The sequence below is a fragment of the Ictalurus furcatus genome, chromosome 28 (assembly GCF_023375685.1).
Source record: "Ictalurus furcatus strain D&B chromosome 28, Billie_1.0, whole genome shotgun sequence".
NCBI lineage: Eukaryota > Metazoa > Chordata > Actinopteri > Siluriformes > Ictaluridae > Ictalurus > Ictalurus furcatus.
In genome coordinates this window covers 3,303,441-3,322,632 of record NC_071282.1, presented here as the reverse complement: position 1 = coordinate 3,322,632, position 19,192 = coordinate 3,303,441, and the positions used below count along the sequence as shown (strand labels likewise).

At 43.4% G+C, this 19,192-nt stretch overlaps 1 protein-coding gene across 9 annotated transcripts in view; it reads right to left on the bottom strand.

Annotated features, from left to right (window-relative positions):
* The window catches only part of acaca (acetyl-CoA carboxylase alpha), a 31,950-nt gene extending 14,975 nt beyond the window's left edge, over positions 1 to 16,975 (bottom strand). For 2 of the 9 annotated variants that reach the window (XM_053617668.1, XM_053617669.1), the window contains exons 1-34: positions 16,806 to 16,975; positions 14,713 to 14,944; positions 13,204 to 13,336; positions 12,847 to 12,985; positions 12,380 to 12,489; positions 12,154 to 12,235; positions 11,935 to 12,033; positions 11,520 to 11,626; positions 11,307 to 11,417; positions 10,956 to 11,165; positions 10,569 to 10,739; positions 10,014 to 10,175; positions 9,705 to 9,868; positions 9,429 to 9,579; positions 9,118 to 9,221; positions 8,636 to 8,863; positions 8,380 to 8,530; positions 7,802 to 8,083; positions 7,492 to 7,680; positions 7,182 to 7,282; positions 6,689 to 6,777; positions 6,286 to 6,410; positions 6,085 to 6,198; positions 5,865 to 5,978; positions 5,337 to 5,426; positions 5,115 to 5,233; positions 4,344 to 4,367; positions 2,485 to 2,625; positions 1,776 to 1,919; positions 1,489 to 1,591; positions 797 to 904; positions 654 to 710; positions 359 to 403; positions 124 to 165 (exon numbers count right to left, since the gene is read on the bottom strand). In XM_053617668.1, coding sequence (XP_053473643.1) covers positions 124 to 165; positions 359 to 403; positions 654 to 710; positions 797 to 904; positions 1,489 to 1,591; positions 1,776 to 1,919; positions 2,485 to 2,625; positions 4,344 to 4,367; positions 5,115 to 5,233; positions 5,337 to 5,426; positions 5,865 to 5,978; positions 6,085 to 6,198; positions 6,286 to 6,410; positions 6,689 to 6,777; positions 7,182 to 7,282; positions 7,492 to 7,680; positions 7,802 to 8,083; positions 8,380 to 8,530; positions 8,636 to 8,863; positions 9,118 to 9,221; positions 9,429 to 9,579; positions 9,705 to 9,868; positions 10,014 to 10,175; positions 10,569 to 10,739; positions 10,956 to 11,165; positions 11,307 to 11,417; positions 11,520 to 11,626; positions 11,935 to 12,033; positions 12,154 to 12,235; positions 12,380 to 12,489; positions 12,847 to 12,985; positions 13,204 to 13,336; positions 14,713 to 14,915 — 4,212 coding nt within the window. In that variant the 5' untranslated portion in view covers positions 14,916 to 14,944; positions 16,806 to 16,975. The remainder of the gene's footprint in view (positions 1 to 123; positions 166 to 358; positions 404 to 653; positions 711 to 796; positions 905 to 1,488; positions 1,592 to 1,775; positions 1,920 to 2,484; positions 2,626 to 4,343; positions 4,368 to 5,114; positions 5,234 to 5,336; positions 5,427 to 5,864; positions 5,979 to 6,084; positions 6,199 to 6,285; positions 6,411 to 6,688; positions 6,778 to 7,181; positions 7,283 to 7,491; positions 7,681 to 7,801; positions 8,084 to 8,379; positions 8,531 to 8,635; positions 8,864 to 9,117; positions 9,222 to 9,428; positions 9,580 to 9,704; positions 9,869 to 10,013; positions 10,176 to 10,568; positions 10,740 to 10,955; positions 11,166 to 11,306; positions 11,418 to 11,519; positions 11,627 to 11,934; positions 12,034 to 12,153; positions 12,236 to 12,379; positions 12,490 to 12,846; positions 12,986 to 13,203; positions 13,337 to 14,712; positions 14,945 to 16,805) is intronic. The other 7 variants (XM_053617670.1, XM_053617671.1, XM_053617672.1 and 4 more) reach the window with 4 other exon arrangements.
* Positions 16,976 to 19,192: the final 2,217 nt, after the last annotated feature.

Genomic DNA, 19,192 nt, shown 5'->3' with positions numbered 1-19,192 from the left:
ATATCTGGACCAGCCCACATAGCAACTGCAATAGTTTTAGACATACTACAAATCGTTCTGTTTGTGATTTAAGCTTCAACCTGTTTGTGGTTAAAAGAAAGCGACCGTTTAACATTTACCCACCTTGTCTCTTGCACGGAAGGTGAAAAATTTCGGGAACTCCCTCTGTGTAAGAAAGAAAAAAAACAAAAAACTAAACATCACGAAAACCTCCCCCCGGGAGATTCAGGGATTCGTCTACGAATGTCTGGCGAATCGGTCAACTGCCATCGGGTTCAAGCCGCAATCATGAGTTAAGAGAAGAACGGTAACGTGTAGATCTATTCTCTTATGTTAAAATCACACAGAAAATACTCACATGGAACCTCTGGTCCACCTCACAGTTGATCTGTTTCCTGAAATCCTGTTAGTAACGGCGTCGCGACAGCAAAGGGATGGAGACAAAGAAAGAAACATGCAGTGGAACAGCTAGATTTGAGTCTGAATGAATTAAGATCGGGTTTCCGTCTGGACATCATCATCATCATCATCATCATCATGTGCATTCACTTTTTTCGGATCATTTTAGTAAAAGCTCGGACACGGACAAGAAGAACGGGACGGCGGGACATAAAACAGAGCCGTGCTGCGTCCCAAGCAGACGCAGTCCTCACCTTTTGAGCCACGAGGAAGGTGAGCCGCCGGATACCGTGCTCAAACAGCATCGATTTCTGAAAAGCAAAAGGTTCCAGTCAGTAATTTGACATGAAGCAAAGAGAAAAGCCGTACATTTTGTAGAGTCTGAAACGTAGGTTACCTTGGACTGGGTGAACTCCCGGAACATGGACGCCAAACTGTCGTCATCGATGTCGCTGTCGGTCTTAATAGCAACATTCAGGATGTGGATGGGTTCATCCAGTATGCTCTTAAAAAAAAAAAAAAAAAAAAAAAAAAAAAAAGTTAATTTATCTCAGATAGTTTAAGTGGTTTTGCCTAAATATTGAAGAATGAAACGAATTTTAAGAGCCTTCCAAGGATGACTTTCACCATGCCGTGCGATTGCAGAAAAGGAAGTGCAAAAAGCACTTCCTGGTCATCTGACACGGATTTTTTCCCTTTAAAATAAATAAATAAATAAATAATGTCAAAGTTAAAGCGCCTCTTTTCCAGTTACATAGCACAATAGATGTTTTGTATTATTTGTATCCAGTTAAAAATTGGAGATAAATAAATTGTTGCCGTATGGCAACACCATGCAGTAATGGGTTAACTGTTAATGGTTTCTCAGCGATAACTGATAACCATCAACAAGCTTTGAATTTAAATGAGCGAAGGCAACGTTGGATCCCGTTCGATTTCGTAAATCGAAGTGTCAAAGTCAAAAGCTGTAACTTCCAATACACAGTTCCGCCTGTCGTTATATGGTGTGATGCTGGAGCTGTCGCTGCGATCAGCTTGACTCCTGAAATAAGGAAATAAGCATTAGCCTGTCCAAACAGGGTCACTCACCTTGTTGTCTTCCTCTACATACAGTACAGGGTTTCCCCCTTCTGGGAAGGACGGGCTGGTGGGCGGAGAGTCCGAGAAACAGCTCAGGACGTCGTTAATGTTTCTGAGAAAGAAAAAAAAAAGTGCTTAGTTCATAACAAGTACTGAAAATTTAAATACATCCAATCAAACAAGGACCCTCGAAATATGCACATCTGTCTCATCTGGCACAATCACATCTGTAATCTTTTACGTGACAAGTCTTTGAGTTATGAATGAATATCTCTCTCTCACACGCGCACACACACCTGGTGAATTCCTGGAAGGAGCGGAAGGACACCATGGCTCCCATGCGCTGACACGGCGGCGTGAAGGAGGTGTCCAGAAGAACGTCGCTCACGCTGGCCACGTGTACCATGCCGTAGTGGTTCAGGTTGGACGAGAAGGACATTCTGAGAACACACAACACACACATACACACACACACACACACACAATCAGTTCAACCCTGTAATAAGCCCCCTGTGCCCTAAAAGATGTGAGCGAACAGCTTTGCGTCCTTAAGAGCTGCTTCAGCTTGAAATACATAAAGTCTTAAACACCACTGAAAGCAGCTCATAAGAAGGCAAATTACAGTCGAAATGGAAAATGTTAAAAAAAACAAAACAAAAAAAAGACAACTGTAAACCAATCAGAGTCTCACTTTCACCACAAGACATTTTCCAAATAAACCCTGACAAGAAAACAAAGCAAAAACTCCTGGGGTTAGTGAAAAACAGCACCCGAGAAATCCTTATACACCGTTATATCCCATGTTATCGTCACCTCTTCCTACATCCCTGCCCTGTGTTTTAGTTAGGGGAATGCTTCACCCGAAATTCCAGCGCAAACAATAAATGTTAAGCACTTCCCATTAACTCTCACACAGGGTTAGCATGTTTAGCGCGGCGTCCGTACACCGCGCTCAACGGCACTCGGGATTTAAGAGCTCTAACGTTGTCGCTGTTCTCGTTCTACCTGTCCGAAAGGTCATTAGATGCAGCTGCGCTAGCCTTGGCTGCGTCATAGCTAGTCGTGGCAGTGCTAGCGTCACTGGCTCTACGCTTAGCTGCTCTAGCTTTAGTTCTGCTGTCCAGTAGTAGTGGCACAGAGAGTTTCCTGAGAGAACATTAGCACACAGTAACACACACAGCAAGGGGCAAGCCCCAGTTAAACTCAATAATTAAGACATTTGATTCAAACCCAGCGTGACATGTGGACCATATTACACAAACACAAAAATAAGCCATGCTAAATTTGTTTTAGAGTCTGAAAATCATCACAGATAGGGTTTCAGTTTTGAATGACGTTGTACACAGTAGACTCACACACTCAGACACTTTCTCTCTCTCTCACACACACACACACACACACATGCAGAGTGTATATACACATACTTAAAAAGTAGCATGGTCAAACACTGCTCTTAAATAATAATATATATAGGTGTGCACACAATATTTACACACACTGAGCTATTGTTTACGTGGACATCAAGATTTTAGTCAAAGTCACTGTTTTTTGATAACTACAAGCTCACACATTGTGATTTTATTATTATTATTATTATTATTTTTTAAAGGTATGACTGAAGTATGCTTAGTTAGCGAGCAGGTCAACATTAAGCCTGTTATCAGGTCAGTGAAAATGCTGAATGAGAGCAGAAATGAGAGAAAATGGTCTGGAATGTTAACATTTCTCTCAGATGTGTCACAAGAATGCTTTTAAAAAAAAAAAAAAAAAAAAAAAAAAAAAAAGGAGAAATAAAAAGAGGAGGAAAAAAAAGACACAACTATCAGAATATTCAGTACAAACGCAGCTAGCCAACTGAGCTAACCTGACAGGATTTCTGAGAGGATTACCTGCCATGTTCATAATAACCATTCAGAATATTTACTGTTAAAGCTAGCCGGCTTTAACATGAGCTAACCTGACAGGATTGCTAAGTTACATTCATAAATGTTCAGAATATTTACTGCTAAACCTAGCCAGTGAGTTTAACATGGGCTAACTAGACAGGATCGCTAAAAGGATTTCTAAACCATCTTCATAAATATTCATAATATTTACTGCTAAAGCTTGCCAGATGATCAAAATGAGCCAAACCTGGCAGATTTCCTGGATTTCTGAGAGGATTTCTGCCATATTCGTAAACGTTAACAATACTTACTGCTAAAATCTAGCCCTGCTGGCTAACATGAGCTAATCTGACAGGATTTCTAAGTTATATGCATAAATGTTTACTACATTTACTGCTAAAGCTAGTTAGTTAGTGAACATGAGCTAACCTGGCAGGTTATCTGAGAGGATTTCTGTTATATTCGTAAACGTTAACAGTACTTACTGCTAAAAGCTAGCCTGCTGGCTAACATGAGCTAACCTGGCAGGATTTCTGAGAGGATTTATAAATCATATGCATAAATATTTACTGCTAAGGCTAGCCAGATGACCAAAATGAACTAACGTGACAGGATTTCTGAGAGGATTTCTCTCGTACTCAAATACATTAACAATGCTTACCGCTAAAGTTAGCCCCACTGGCTACCACAAGCTAATCTGACAGGATTTCTAAGTTATATTCATAAAAAAATTCACTATATTTACTGATAAAGCTAGCCGATTAATGAACATGACCTAACCGGACAGGTTAGGGGGAATTTCTAAATGTGCTAGTATTCCAACTTGAAAATAATTGAAGGGCATGTCTCCGAGTCCATAAAACATGATTCCCGGGTGTTTGGCCATGTTGCTTTTTGAGACTACTTACTCTAGATCTACATTATTCGGTAGAGACTGCTAGACAAATTGGTTGACAGTAGAAAGAATGTGTACTGTACCTGTTTAGAGTGGGGATGTTCCCTCTGCAATCAAATAACATTGATTACTGATCGGTTAGTGTCAGGCCAAGAGGGACAGGAGGCAGTCTCGAGTGCTACGTGATATCACATCACTCTAATCACATCACTTTAAACATTTGACGTATTTCTTTAGTAGATAAGAAGAAAACATCCTCCCGCTTTAAAACCATACCACACCGGAGACTGCTTCCTCCTCCCTCGCACACACATGCAACATTCACAGCATTTCAAGATTTCAACAGTGTTGATTCAAAAGGGGTCAGAAGGTCAAGAGCGAGGCATGCAACAAAATTAAAACGTGTTTGATCACATGCTTTACAAACAGACAGCCATTTTGTTTTTTGGCTATATTGTTAATATTGTTTGTTCAAGTCGTGCAAGCGAAGCCAGAGTGTGGGAGTGGTGAGCATGCAAAAAATCTTATTGGTCCAGTACAGTTATCAACCAGATCTCAACACTGACTAACTAAATATTGAACACCACTAATAAGGCATTTGCCCTCAAATAAAATGAATTAAGCGCTCTTTATGAAGTCGTTGATAGAGAGTATGCACCACAATGCTGGAGGCGGAGCTTAGCTTATGTTTATGTTTAAGTTAGTGATGAGCACCCCTGGGCAATTCACCCCTTCCCTTTATTCCGATCCTCCCTCCTAAGTGTCAACAGAAAGGTGGAATGGAGATGGCGTGGGGTGAGGTGGGGTGAGGTGGAGTGGTATTTTTAGGGATTCAAAGCATGATCTTGGGGCACCTGTTGGGATGAGACGAAGGCAGCATGAACTGAAACTCCACGATGCACGTGTTGTCCTTTAGCTGCCGGTGCTGGACACTGTTGAGCTCGTATGCTATGTACGCTCTCCGAACATACACCTGATGAAGAGGGAAAAAAAAAAAATCATGCTCTGTTAACAATATTTTAAAAAATAAATAAATAAATAAAATAATTATATCACATGAGAAGTCCTCCACGTACCTCTAGAGCGGCCATTCGGACCACCTGGTTGCTGTGGTAGAAGAAGTTGGGCAACACGTCGAAGATGGACGTCTCGGACAGAATGAGTTTCTAGAGAGCGAAGCATGAGAGGAAAAATGATGCAAGACAACTTGACGTCACGTTGATCTTCTCACGGATTGATCAACGACTTAACGAAAGACATTTGGAAAGAAAGTTCTAACTCGGGTCATGTCTTTACGTCAGAAATGAGATATTAGTAACAAACAACATTTTAATTAATTAAAAAAAAATAAAAAAAATAAAAAACACGGACGCATGAAAATCCTTCTGGTTATCCTTTGAGGATTGTATTAATGACATGCGTGTCGAGTCGAGTAAACAGCAGATGGAGAAAAAAAATATATATTTCAGATCTCCAGAAATCTGTGAAGCAAATGAAGTTCCGCAAGCGACCAGCAGATGGTGCCACAGTATAAGAAGCTGACGCGTTCCACCGCGTCCGAAAGTGCTGCGAGCGTTTCAGCCATATGTGTTCCAGATGTGTACCTGCAGGTTCTCGATGCAGAACTGATGGCCGTACATGTCGATGGCAGAGAGGAAGATGGACTCCACCTGGTTGTGACGCAGCTCGTATGAAGGCAGGTGAGACGCGATCAGCACCTTAAAACAAAAGCCAGGAAACTCTTCAGTAATTTTGTAGAGCCGAGTTAAGCAGCTTGGTTCAGTGTGTGTGAGAGTATGTGAGAGTGTGTGTGTGTGTGTGTACCTGGCGGGCACGCAGAGCCACTTTGGCGTTGGTGGTCTTGCTGAGCTGCGTGAGCTCGGTAAGGATGCCCATGAGCTCATCGGTCAATGTGGGGTCCCGCCCACACAACTGATCCTAAACACAGACAGAGAGAGAGAAAATTACAGCTGAGAGAAACGTCTCATTTCTATAGTGTGAGTGAGGATGCTGGCGTGTGCTCACAATCAGCATGGTGACCAGAGAGTTCTTCTTGGTGACTTGGGCGTGGGAGAAGATGTAGTTAAGCACGTTGGCCATGTCGCCCTTGTTCTCTTCACGCAGCGTGAACACACACTTATCGTAGTGACCTGAAAACACACGCGCACGCAAAGATTTTCGATTTATTTCGCGTCGCACACACTCGTGTCCATGTGTACATTTTGGATAAATATCTATGGCGCAAGTCTTTTGTGGATGCAAGCGGTCATGGATATTTATCGAGCGTTTCCGTCTGAGGCACGTTATTCGATATAGAATACATGTGAAGCTCTAGATCTTCAATTCTATTTGTGTGAATGAGAAAAAAAGAAAAAAAAAAAAAAAAAAAAAAACACCAAACAGCTAGAGCGGAAAAGTGAACTCTCACCATGCTGAAACTGCACCTCCACCTTCAGGTACTGCCTGAGTAAATCCATCACCACCGCCCTCATGTGGCCGCGGATACCGCTGCGATATCTGTGGACGCGACATAAATGATCGGTGACAGCTTCTGCACACTTAAAAATCACACTTTCCCCCCCACAAAATTTCAGTACAGACAAGAGCAGCGTGTGTGCGGCCAACACCTGACCCTTGAAGAGGGAGAGGAAGGAAGGACAAAGTAAATTAAGAAAGAAGGAAGGGAGGTAGGAAGAAGAAAGGAAAAAGAAGGAAGGAAGGAAAGAAAGTAAATTAAGAAGGAAGGAAGGAAGGCAGGGCAAACAAAAAAGGAAGGAAAAAAGAAAAAGGTGCCAAAACTTTTGCAACACTAGGTTGGTGTTTTACCTAAGATTATGTTTACAGCATTGGTCAAATGAATAGAAACACGCGCGCGTGTGTGTGTGTGTGTGTGTGTGTGTGTTTTTCCGAGCGCGACTGACTTCTGGACGAGCTGCACGATGCTCTGCGTGTTCATGAAGAAGACCTCGCGCTCCGACTTCCTGTTCAGCGTGGCCGCGTGGCTGTCCAGGATGTTGGCGATCTGACACAAAAAAAAAAGGACGAAAGATAAGATGAGATGAGACGAGATGAAGAGCAGTGAAAGTAACAATAATGCATGTTAAGTAAAAATAAAAAGTCTGTTTTTAATTATATAATTAGATAAACTGATGAATTTGAAATTCAAACATGATTTTTTTATTTTATTTTATTTATTCTGAAGTGGGAATGCGAGTGTGTGTGTGTGTGTACCTGTTGGCTGGGGAACTGGCAGAGCACAGAGGTGATGTTACTTGCATACTGAGCCATCTCCTTCTTGATGGACTTCTCCACAGCGGGGGGGATTCGACCTGATACGCTCGTCATGATGTCCTGAAGCTCCAGCAAGGGCAGAGACGGATCCCGCAGGGTCTTCATCAGCCGCTCCACCCACTCCTTCAGCTGAAGACACACACACACACACAGTGTTGTATTAGCATTATTACTAACACTATTGTATTAGAAAAGGAGATACCACGATGTGCCAAAATTGTGATATTGGGTTATTTTGTGTGCGTGTTACTTTTGGACTGAAGAAGGGCTCGGGCAGGCAGTAGCCGTTCATGATGTGCACCAGATGGTCGAGAGTGTTGTGGAAGACTCGGTGCAGCTTTTCCCCTCGGAGAGCCACTGCCTGAACGCTGGGCAAGGCCCCGGTATGCAGCTCCGCCTGCTGCACTCTGCTGGGGTCGTCCAGCTGCAGCTTGGCTATCACGCAGCCCGGCTCCAGCACGGCCCCCGCTCGCTTTACATAGTGAATACATCCCGACTCTGCTGCAGTTAGAGTCATTACCATCTTCATCACCTGGAAAACACACACACACACACACACACACACACACACACACACACACACACACACACACACACACACACACACAGAGTGACACATGTGGGCTTAGAAAAAGACATACAGCAGCTTTAAATTTCAAAAATCGGAATACTACTACTTCAAGCACTTCACCCGTCATGTGTAAAACCTGAGCAGGATGTGTTCCAAACATAGTATTTCATTCATACACACACACACACGAAACACTACTGGCGCTGCAAAAATACCACAAAAACCTCATGCAGTCACAGTATTTCACCCACACCTACCTCGATTTCAGCGTAGCACTGGCCCGTGAACACATGGCCCCCATCCTCCACGGTGTACTGGATGAGTTTCCCAGCAGACGGAGAGCGCAGCAGTGACGGGTCGTTCTCCTTCTCAAACACGCACGTCCTATTACCAATGGTGATGCGGTACCTACAAGAACAGAGAGCACTCGTTGAAAACAACTCTACTGGAGGCCTTACTGCCTCGAAAACCCTAATACCCGAACCCAAAGAGTAGCTAAATTAGCAGTCGCACCGGTCCACCTCCTCCTTCATGTAGGTGGTGTAGCTGCTCCCGTCGTAGGACAGCAGCAGGCCGCCGTCGCTGAGCCGGTGCACGTCCACCTCCACAGACGAGTTGTTCATGATGAGCACGTAGGAGTTCGGGGACTGGCGAGTCACCTTCAGCGCGTACTTCACGCCCTCGTAGATGAGCTCGGTGTCGACCGTGTTCAGCAGCGTGTGCGCGGCCAACACCTGACCCCTGCAGAGGGAGAGAGGGGAAGGAAGGAAGGACGGACAAAGGAAAAAGAAGGAAGGAAGGAAGGAAAGAAGGAAGGACAAAGGAAAAAGAAGTAAGGAAGATCAAAGGAAAAAGAAAGAAAGAAGGAAAAGCAAAAAAGGAAAAGGAAAGGAATGTAAGACCAAAGAAAAGAAGGAAGGAATGAAGGAAGTGAGATATTTTAAACAGGTTTATAAAAGCCCTTTAATGCTGAGGAGAGAGGATTAACGGCTCACCTCTCGAGAGAATGCAGGAAGTTGGACACGCTGTTCCTGAAGTTAACATCCGCTACATGCAGTGCACCGCTCACCAACCCCAGAATGGTGTCTGGGCGCTCAGCCTGCACGGGACGGAGAGAAGGAGAGGAAGACAGACAGAGAGATAGTAAAGTAAATGAAGCGGGAACGTGAAATTAACTTCTAAATGACAAAAAAAAAAAAAAATCAGACTGTTCTAAACACATTGTACAAAATGTCCGTGAAGATCCATACAGAGGAAGGAAGGATGTTATTCCTAACAGGTGAAATAACGGGGCAGGAGTGTGTACCTGCATTTTCTCTGAGATGAGTCGGTCCAGCCAGCCGGTGTCGATGCTGTTGTGCTGGAAGCTCTCCGTCTCCAGCAGTTTGATCAGATACTCCACTGTGGTCCTGAAGTCTCCTCTGATCGAGAGCTCCTTCAGAGCCACCACCATGTTCCTGAAGGAAAAAAATTAAAAAAATGATATGGGAATGATGTTACACCACATTACTACACACACACACACACACACACACACACACACACACACACAGTTCCAATACCACAATGAAAGTGTACATACGAGATGGCCTCTTCGCGGTTTTCCCCGAAGGAGAAGCAGTGACCGAACTGCGAGTCGGCGAACTCGTGCAGCCCTCCGGCGGCGGCCACGCTGAAGTAACCCCACACGTTCTTGTTGCTGCGAAAGTTCAGCTCCTGCACCGTGCCCGAGCTCGGCTTAAAACCCTGAGACACACAAACAGGTCTTCCTCATATCCAGCTACAGTCCTTGTTTTTTCATAACGTGTTAAATATAATAAATAATCTTAGCAAACTACACAGGGTGTGTGTTTGATGAATCCTCAATATCCTCGTACGCGCACACACACACCTCATCTGGGTTCTCGCTGGTGATGCGAGCCGCGATAACGTGTCCTCGTGGAGAGGGGGCGGTCGAGAGCGCCTCAAAGTCGATGGGGGAGTCTCCCCACGGCTGCACGGCGTACAGCATGCGGATGTCCTTGATGCGGTGCAGAGGAATGCCCATGGCGATCTGACACACACACACACACACACACACACACACACACACACACACATATATATTTATATTTAATTGTTTTCCCTACTATTTACATAATTATTGTTTGCTATAATATAACTCCATTAGAACTCCTTCCTCAGTCTTAGAGTGTGTGGTGTAACAGCATTAACCCTTCCCCTGGACACACACTGACCTGAGAGCACACTATGTGTGTGTGTGTGTGTGTGTGTTTGAGCAAATGAGCCGTTGTGAAGATTATTGCAAGACTAAGCGATAACACACACACACACACACACAGACCCACCTTAAATGTACACTTACACATTACTACGTAGAACAAAGCAACTCTCTCCCTCTTTCTCTCCATCTCTCTCACTCTCTCTCTCTCACACACACACACACCTGCAGCTGGGCGGCAGGCAGGTTCACATCAGCCACCATCTCGGTGCAGGGATGTTCCACCTGCAGACGTGGGTTCAGCTCCAGGAAGTAAAAACTGCTGTCCTGACTGTAGAGATATTCGACTGTTCCTGCGCTGACGTAGCCCACCATCTTAGCCAGTTTCACTGCACACTGAGAGGAACACACACACACACACAATCACTAAACAATAATGTAAAACATTTTTTTATTTTTTTTTACAACTATGACTATATTCGTAACAGCATGTTATGTACAGGAAATTAATCAACGGCGTTTTGATTATTTTAATAATCTTTTAAAATGACACTTCCACTCGATTTCACATCCCGTCTGTCCGTTTTTATTAACTACAACGCTGTGCTTTACCCTCTCCATGTTCTCGAACACGTCGGAGGTGGCGATGGTGGCCGGCGCCTCCTCTATGATCTTCTGGTGTCTGCGCTGAACGGAGCAGTCTCTGCCGAACAGGGAGATGGCGTTGCCGTACTGATCGGCCAGGATCTGCACCTCCAGGTGGCGCGCGTGCTTGGCAAGCTGCATGACAAAGATGGGCGACCCGGGCACCTCCGTTTGCACCTGAGGTGACCAAAAAACCCAAATACAAAACACTACCACAATTGTACAGAAAACGTTGACATTACATTTTATAGCAGTGTGCTATTTTTCCCGCTCTTTAAATATTAGCATTATGCCAGCTGATCAAACTGCACAACTGACCTGTCGGAAGAGATTGGGGAAGTCATCGGCGCTGTTGACCTTGCGGATGCCTTTCCCTCCTCCACCCTCTGAAGCCTTGACCATCACTGGATAGCCCACCTTCTCTGCAGCCTGTCAGTCAGAACGCGTGGCTTAGATGGCACGCTAGCAGCAAGCAGGGGCTAGCCATGAAGCATTACAAATCTGAAAATACGCTGTGGTGAACACAAGTACCTTAAGACCGGCCTCCACATCCTGGACGCAGCCCTGCTCGTAGAGTTCACTGGGCACGTTGATGATTCGCCTCTTCTGGTCAGCTTCTGACCATTCGACTGTTAACCCTGTTAACAGAAATCCAGAACGGTTCATTTTTATATTTTCATGGAACGGCCTCTCAAATTCTGTTCGCAGCAAGCTATTTTAACATTTTAGGGTTTCATATAGACTCAGCCTGAACTATTATAACATTTTAGGGTTTTACAGGGACTCAGCCCAAGCTATTTTAACAATTTAAAGTTTTACAGGTACTCAGCACAAGCAATTTGAACATTTTAGGGTTTTACAGGGACTCAGCCCAAGCTATTTTAACATTTTGGGGTTTTCCCATGGACTTGCCACTTTCATTTATTCCCAGTGAGAATCAACAGACCTGTTCCACTCCACGGTAGAGTGGGAATGCCAGCTGTCTGAGCCACAATGGACGATGCAATCTTGTCTCCCAGAGCCCACATCGCCTGACTGGGAGGACCTGTGAATAGGGAGGGGGGAAGAAAAGAGAAAAAAAAAAGATGTAAGAACCATTAAAACATGCTAACATTAATCCAGTCTATGTGGTGTTGAATCAGGTGGACATTTTGAGGAGACGAACCCATGAAGGCAATGCCGTTCTTGTGCAGGAGTTCCGGGAGTTTTGGGTTTTCAGAGGCATGACCCCAACCAGCCCACACCGCCTAGCAATGAAAGGAGACTAGTTAATAGATCGAAAATCACAGAATACACTACGCGTATATTCTACAGTAACTAAGAAACCTCATAGAAATTATGACTGTAATTGAATTTACAGTAAAATGCTTTACAAAGTCTATAATAACTACCTGAACTGGAATACGCTTAGCAATGTCCAAAATGAGCTCTACATTGGCGTAGTTGTTATTGTTGGTTCCTCCAGGGACAGGAACATAATGATCAGCCATTTTGATGTACTCTGTGGGCAAGGAGAAAAGAAAAGAAAAAAACCCTAATGTATTTTTATCTGTTTACAGGTACATTCAATAGTGTGGAACATCTACATGTTAGTTACTGTAGTTGTTCAGTGCTTGTAAACGAACATGCCCGAATCATACAATCAATTTGAACTGAAGCTCACAAACAGCCTCGAAGAGACCTTGTCCATTCATCAGTGGAGATGCGTCACTAATCAGCGTCTCTTCCTGTATTAATTCGGCCACGCTTGGCCAGGACAAAGCCAGACTGTACTGTACAAACCGACATAATATATTCACCCTCGCCGGTGAATGGCATAAATTCTTTCCCCTTTCACTGGCTTGCATTGTTCACTCACCCGCATTGGCCTTCAGGTCCTCAGGGGTGACCATGACGACGAACCGGATGGCGCGCTCGTTCCGAAACATCTCGTAAGCCCAGCGCCGGATGGAGCGCATGCACTTTACAGCAGCAATGCCGTTATTAGCGATTAGTACCTGCAGCGCCAAAGTACATGTGCATATTAAATGCTAGAGTAAAGTGCCATTCTGTTCAATTTTGTTCAGGGTTACAGTTCACGTAGATCCATAAAACTAGCGTGACTTCAACCTCAAAAACTAGCGAACAACGACTGAAAAAAACAAAAACACAATACTACACTGGTACCCGTTAGCCACGTTACCGTGTTCCAAACTTCCAACGTGATCCGATTTACCTTCTCGATGACTTTGTTTCCCCCGAAGCGTGTGACGAACTCAGCGGGGGACGCCACGGTAAAGTCCCTCTGCAGGTCTGCACGTCTGCGATCACGTCCCTGCTTCACCAGGTGCAGACCAGACATGCTGGGCCTTAAAGAAAATAAAAACACTGCGCAATATAACAATCTTTTTGTTTCTTCCTTTTTTTCCCCCCTTTAATACACTTTACTTCATGGGAAGCTCCGATTTGAAAATCAAGTTCCTGAACTATTTCGCCGGCATTTCCCGACGTGAAACTCTAAACAGATAAAAAGTACGGCGCTCTTTAACGTCTCAGGCACATAAATAAATTTTAAAAACGTCAAAAACTGTGTGAATCGGCTTCGAATCTGGTTTGCGTCCCAGACCTTATTTGCAATGTTGATTTTTTTTTTTTTTGGTTCCTGGACAATCACGACACTTTTTCTATCTTCTCCTGTCCAGGTTTTCCCTACAAACCTCAGTGTGTATTCCCCGAGAGAACATTCCAGTTAATACATACACACACCACTCTCATTTTGGATTGATAAAAGGACTCCAACGCAACACTTACTGACTGTGTGAGCGAGCGTTTGGCAGAATCGAGACCTGCCAACCAAAAAGACACGAGACACACCAGGTTACACCTCTGTGTAGCACCCTAACCAAAAAAAATATAATAATAAGTAAGTAAATAAATAAATAAATCATTGCTGCTGCAATGATTTCCAGTGTGAAGAAATATGTGTGTGTGTGTTTCCTTGAATTCTGCATGGCCTGATATTGCACAGTTACATCATGACTGGTATGCTGGCACATAAAAGGGGCCACTGAGGCATGGTGCGATCCTCCCTAACCCCTCTCACACACACACACACACACACACACACAGCCCTGTCTGTCCTCTACTTGCTCAACGCAGATGCTTCTGCCAACCAATAGGAAAGTGGTAGAGTACAGGGAGGGTCTCTTTGTCTCACAGCAGCAGTTTCACGACTTGCCGACTTTTTGTCCAGGAAGCAAATATAACGCATGTCTGAAACATATATACAGTGTTATAATAACTTGTGTTATTTCACATTACATAACGTTAGTAGCTACTACTTAGCAAATCTTTGATATCGCTAAGAAATAATCAGCATCACATCTCTAACCTAGTGACTGAACACAGGGTTTGTGTCTATTAGTGTTGCTAAAGCTGCATGTAATACTGCGATATAGAATCTAACGCAATGTACTGACAGGAAACACAGAAACGCAATCACGTGAAGGGCCCGACATTTTCGAGACCTCACCGACACGCTGTTTCACGCCACTGCCTTCTCGATTCGAAAGGAATCGAGACTGAACACGCCGTAGTTGCACCAGACCCGCCCTCTGTTTTATCGCACCCGACTCTGGAGAACACTTAAACCTTTGACACGGCGACCGGCGAGACAATCCGAGCGTTTATCTACACGAGCGCAATTCGGACGGCGGATGTCGGCGACGACGCAAACAAGGCTGACCTCATGCTGTGCAGCGGCCCGTCCAGGGATTCAAAAGTGCTGTCCGAGCTGAGAGACGACGGCGACGCCGAGCGCTCCTTGTCCTCTGCAGACAGCTCCGACTTGCCCAGAGTCTCGTCCTCGGAGTTGTCCTCCGACACGGAACCGATGATGAAGTGTGAGGCGGCCGGGGGCTTCTCCGCCGGGGGATCCTGCTCCGCCATGGCCGGACGACACTGGCAGGCTCCGAACACTGATGACAGAAAGAAAGAGGGAGGATGAATGAAATATTCAGGGATGATTCAGAGCCATTAAAACACGACGCGGGACTTGGACTTAACAGTGGCGTAGAAAGTGCTCCACCGTTTATTTGTAGACCCTGTGGAGGTAACTGCAGTTTTACGAGCAGTTTAGGAATGAATCTGACGAGATCTAGTCCGTCCTTTACACTTTAGGACATGACGGGGTGTCTGAATGCCCACCTCTTTGAGTTACACCACACCCCCATTTGGATCTGACTGACTGGAAAAAAAACATCTAAAAATGGATAGATTGAGGATAACCTTTGCACCACTGAATCAAGATTACAGACTGTATTAATAAAGTCCACGATCGCCATGGCTTAAAGTCAAGGCTATACTTTTGACTAACACTGTGACTGTGAATCTTCTTTCCAGATTTTGTTTCAGTCATCACCATCAGATTCTTTAAAGGGGAACTTTTTTTCAGAACTGAGAAAACGTGAGACATTTATTTCTTTATTAGCGTGTCCCTGCGGCAATTCGTTACAGCAGATATAAACAGCATTCTTTTTTTTCCCCTCTCCTGAAGTTCTGCTTTACGTCAGACAGTTATGAAGAGCCGACAGCGAAGTGTTTAACTATGGGTAAGAGCCTCTCTCTTCCAGACAATGCAATACACATCTCCGAAAATAAGCAATGATTCGATACATGTCGATTCACTACTGCTCCGATATTTGTTTCAGCACCCATACAATTTGACTCACTTGTTTGACTCTGATACAATTCGATTTAGTCCTGATCCAATATGATTCAGTTCAGCAATGATCAAATTTGATTATCATATCGGGACAGAAGTCGATCGAATTTGATCACTGCTGAACTGAATCATACTGAATCATACTGAATCAGGGCTGAACAGAATTGTATCGATTCTGAACCGAATCATATCCGATTAGTTATGAATCAAATTGTATCAGTGCTGAACTGAATCATACTGGATATGGTGTGAATCGAAGCGTATTGATTCTGAACGGAAGCAGGTCTGAACCGAATTGTATTGATGCTGAAAAAATGGTATCGGATCAGTAGCGAGTCAAATGGTATGGGTGCTGTAGCAAATCATATCGGGTCAGAATTTTAGTTACAGTACATTTTATTACACTATCGACCAATCAGAATTAAGAATTCAACAGCACTCTGAATAATAATGAGAATAGAGTCTCTGAACGATGAATATTCATGAGCAGTGGGCGGTCCCTGCGAAAAAAGACCACAACTGTACAAGTATCTCTGAAAAGAACTTACATAAAGGTAAGACTTTCTGACCAAATATCACTCAAGGTGTGTTGTATAGACACAGAATAATATTTTTAAAAATAATATATAGAATATTTAATGCCCCTAAAACGCACTGCAGAGTCTGAAGCGACCTGAACACACCTTAAGACCATCTTACTGAACCTGATAAACGAGTCCACACGTGTCTTAGCTACTGTGAGGATAATACACACACGGCTGGTTAATTAGTAGATAGAACTGTTGATGAAAAAATATCGATAAATAAATAAACAAATAGTTGTTTGTTTACTCGCGCTGAGCGCGCGTGCACGGGATGGGACGCGTTACTGTTTTTAGAAAGGCATGTCAGTGATGTTTGTTTACATGCGTTTCCAAGCTTTTAATATGTCAACTGTCACGAATAGTCAATGTCCCCCCCCCCCAAAAATTTTTTTTTTTCGAATTGTCGGACATTTTCTCGTTAATATTAACATTTCTAGTGACATTTGCTGCCTTTAAATGATGCACGAGACGACTTAAAGCCGGCTAACATCCAGCTAGCGTGCTTCCGAGCTAATAAGCTTAACCACTCACCGTGAGAAATTAGTCGGCAAGCTATGCTGAAGCGGTATTTCCGACAAATTAACTATGTATATATTGTTTTATTTCTCTCAACTTATACATAACAGCATGTCTCGCCCTCCAGCCGCACTTAGGTTGCCGTCAACCGCCGCTATGGCAGCGACATCACGGTGGTGTGATACGGAAGCGTTATTTTTACCCCACCCGTATTCCAACGCTCCCGCCTCCCTCACTGCGATTGGTCGTATGGTAAGTCACATCCACGAGCGAATCTTTGATTGGACACGTTTACAAGTCGGTCACAGAACACGGAAATGTTCTGTCGGAATATGGGTTGGAAAAATAAGCCAAGCGTTAAATGAATGAGGTTACTACAGACCGTCGAACTATGACCTGTAATAGGCTCACGCCGCACGAATGAGCCAATCGGATTTCGGGTCTCTGTCGGGGGCGGGATCATACATGCAAATAACGAGAAGTGTGACCAATGAGAAAGAGGGTCTCGAGCTCCGCGTGTTCGCACGCCGTATCGCCTGATCCAACTGCGATCGGTTCATAAATTAAAGGTGACGACGCGTCAGGACGGAGGTTCAAATGTTCTGAGGGAAAAAAAAGGAGAATAATTGTCACAGTGACAGTTTTCTCTTTATTTATATAACCAATATAATAAATTAATAAATAGTTTATTATGCAATGCAATAAACAGAAAGGACAATAACAAATCAGGGCAAAAAGAGCTGCAACTAATTATTGATTCATTTCAAAAAGATGCACTTCAGTGCAAAAGTTTGTACAGCTTTAGAGAAATAAATGTTAAAAATATGCTAAGAAAACAAACAAACCAGGATCTCACAGATGATATTTCACATATCGTGAAGTATGTACAAGTATGTGTACAAGTAATGGAAATAACATATAACTAATAAACACCAATCAGCCATAACATTAAAACCACCTGACTAATATCGTGTAGGTCCACCTTGTGCCACCAAAACAGCTCCTACCCATCAAGGCTCTGAGGACACCACGAAGACCTCTGAAGGTGTGCATCTGGCACCAAAACGTTAGCAACAGATCCTTTAAGTCCTGTGAGTTGCAAGGTAGGGCCTCCATGGATCGGACTTGTCTGTCCAGCACATCCCACAGATGCTTGAGATCCGGGGAATTTGGAGGCCAAGTCAACACCGTGAACTCTTCGTCCTGTTCCTCAAACCGTTCTTGAACAATTTTTACAGTGTGGCAAAAGTGTGTAGATGTTTGCAGTTCTCGACTGGACGAAATGAAAAGAAGTGGAAGACAGGAAGTGTGCTTTAGGTCTGACTGACATATTAACCGGACCAGGGTAAATATAAATCTATTCCTCCAGTGGTCATTACTGGCCTGAAACTCTGGATCAGTATTGGATTGAAGTTTAATGATGTTCATTTTTATTATTATGATGATGCACAGTACTTTTCTTGGGAATATTATACACGCCAAGCTAATTGTAGATAGATCCAAGTCTTCCAAATCGTTCTGAAGCACCTTTGACCTAACGCGTTCACCCGAATGTACCGTGCAGACAGGGCCATCCAATCCAATTATTGTGTAAACAGTTTGATTAAGAACGGTGAAATATCAGTCTTGTGCAACCTCAATTTGAGGTTCAGGTTCAGCTCAAAGTCTAGTGATCATGCAGACATCACCTGTTCCACAGCCAGATAAAACAGACATCAAGGCTTGAGATCTTAAAGGGAATAATTGAAGGGAGAAAATCATGAACAATCATGCTTCTTTAACATCAGAATCTTGTCTCCAGTCAGGATCATCATAACAACTTAAGTATCATTAATACACAAACTCTTAGAAGAACTTAGTAGAATAAGTCTATTTATAAAACGTAGACCGATCCTGGGTTTAAAAACAAAAAAAAGACAGGCTATACCACAGCACTGTTGAATTCTTAAGTCTGATTGATCGGATGAAATCACAGGTTTATATTAATGAGCTGGCTCTAATACGTTATTGTTTCCATAGTAACAGCTAAGGAAGTGTATGGCGAACACTCCACGTAATCTAAGACTAATAATATACAGATTTAAAAATTAAAAAAAAAAAAAAAAAAAGTGTTATTTGACACAGAAAAGTTTTTGGTATGGTGGAATTTAATGAACATTTATGGAAGGAGTCTCCAGTCTCAGTGCTTTGGAATGGTCCATATGTTTCTATCATGGGAAATTCTTCATGACAAAAAACTTCATAGTCATGTGACAAGCTGCATTTATTTATTTTTTTTGGCCTTATTAACATAAAGAAATGGAAACGGTCGATTAGATCGGATATAACGTAAACGATAAGGCTTTGTGGACGTTCTACAACATGTAAATGATAACTAATGTAACTATAAATGGATAAAAAAA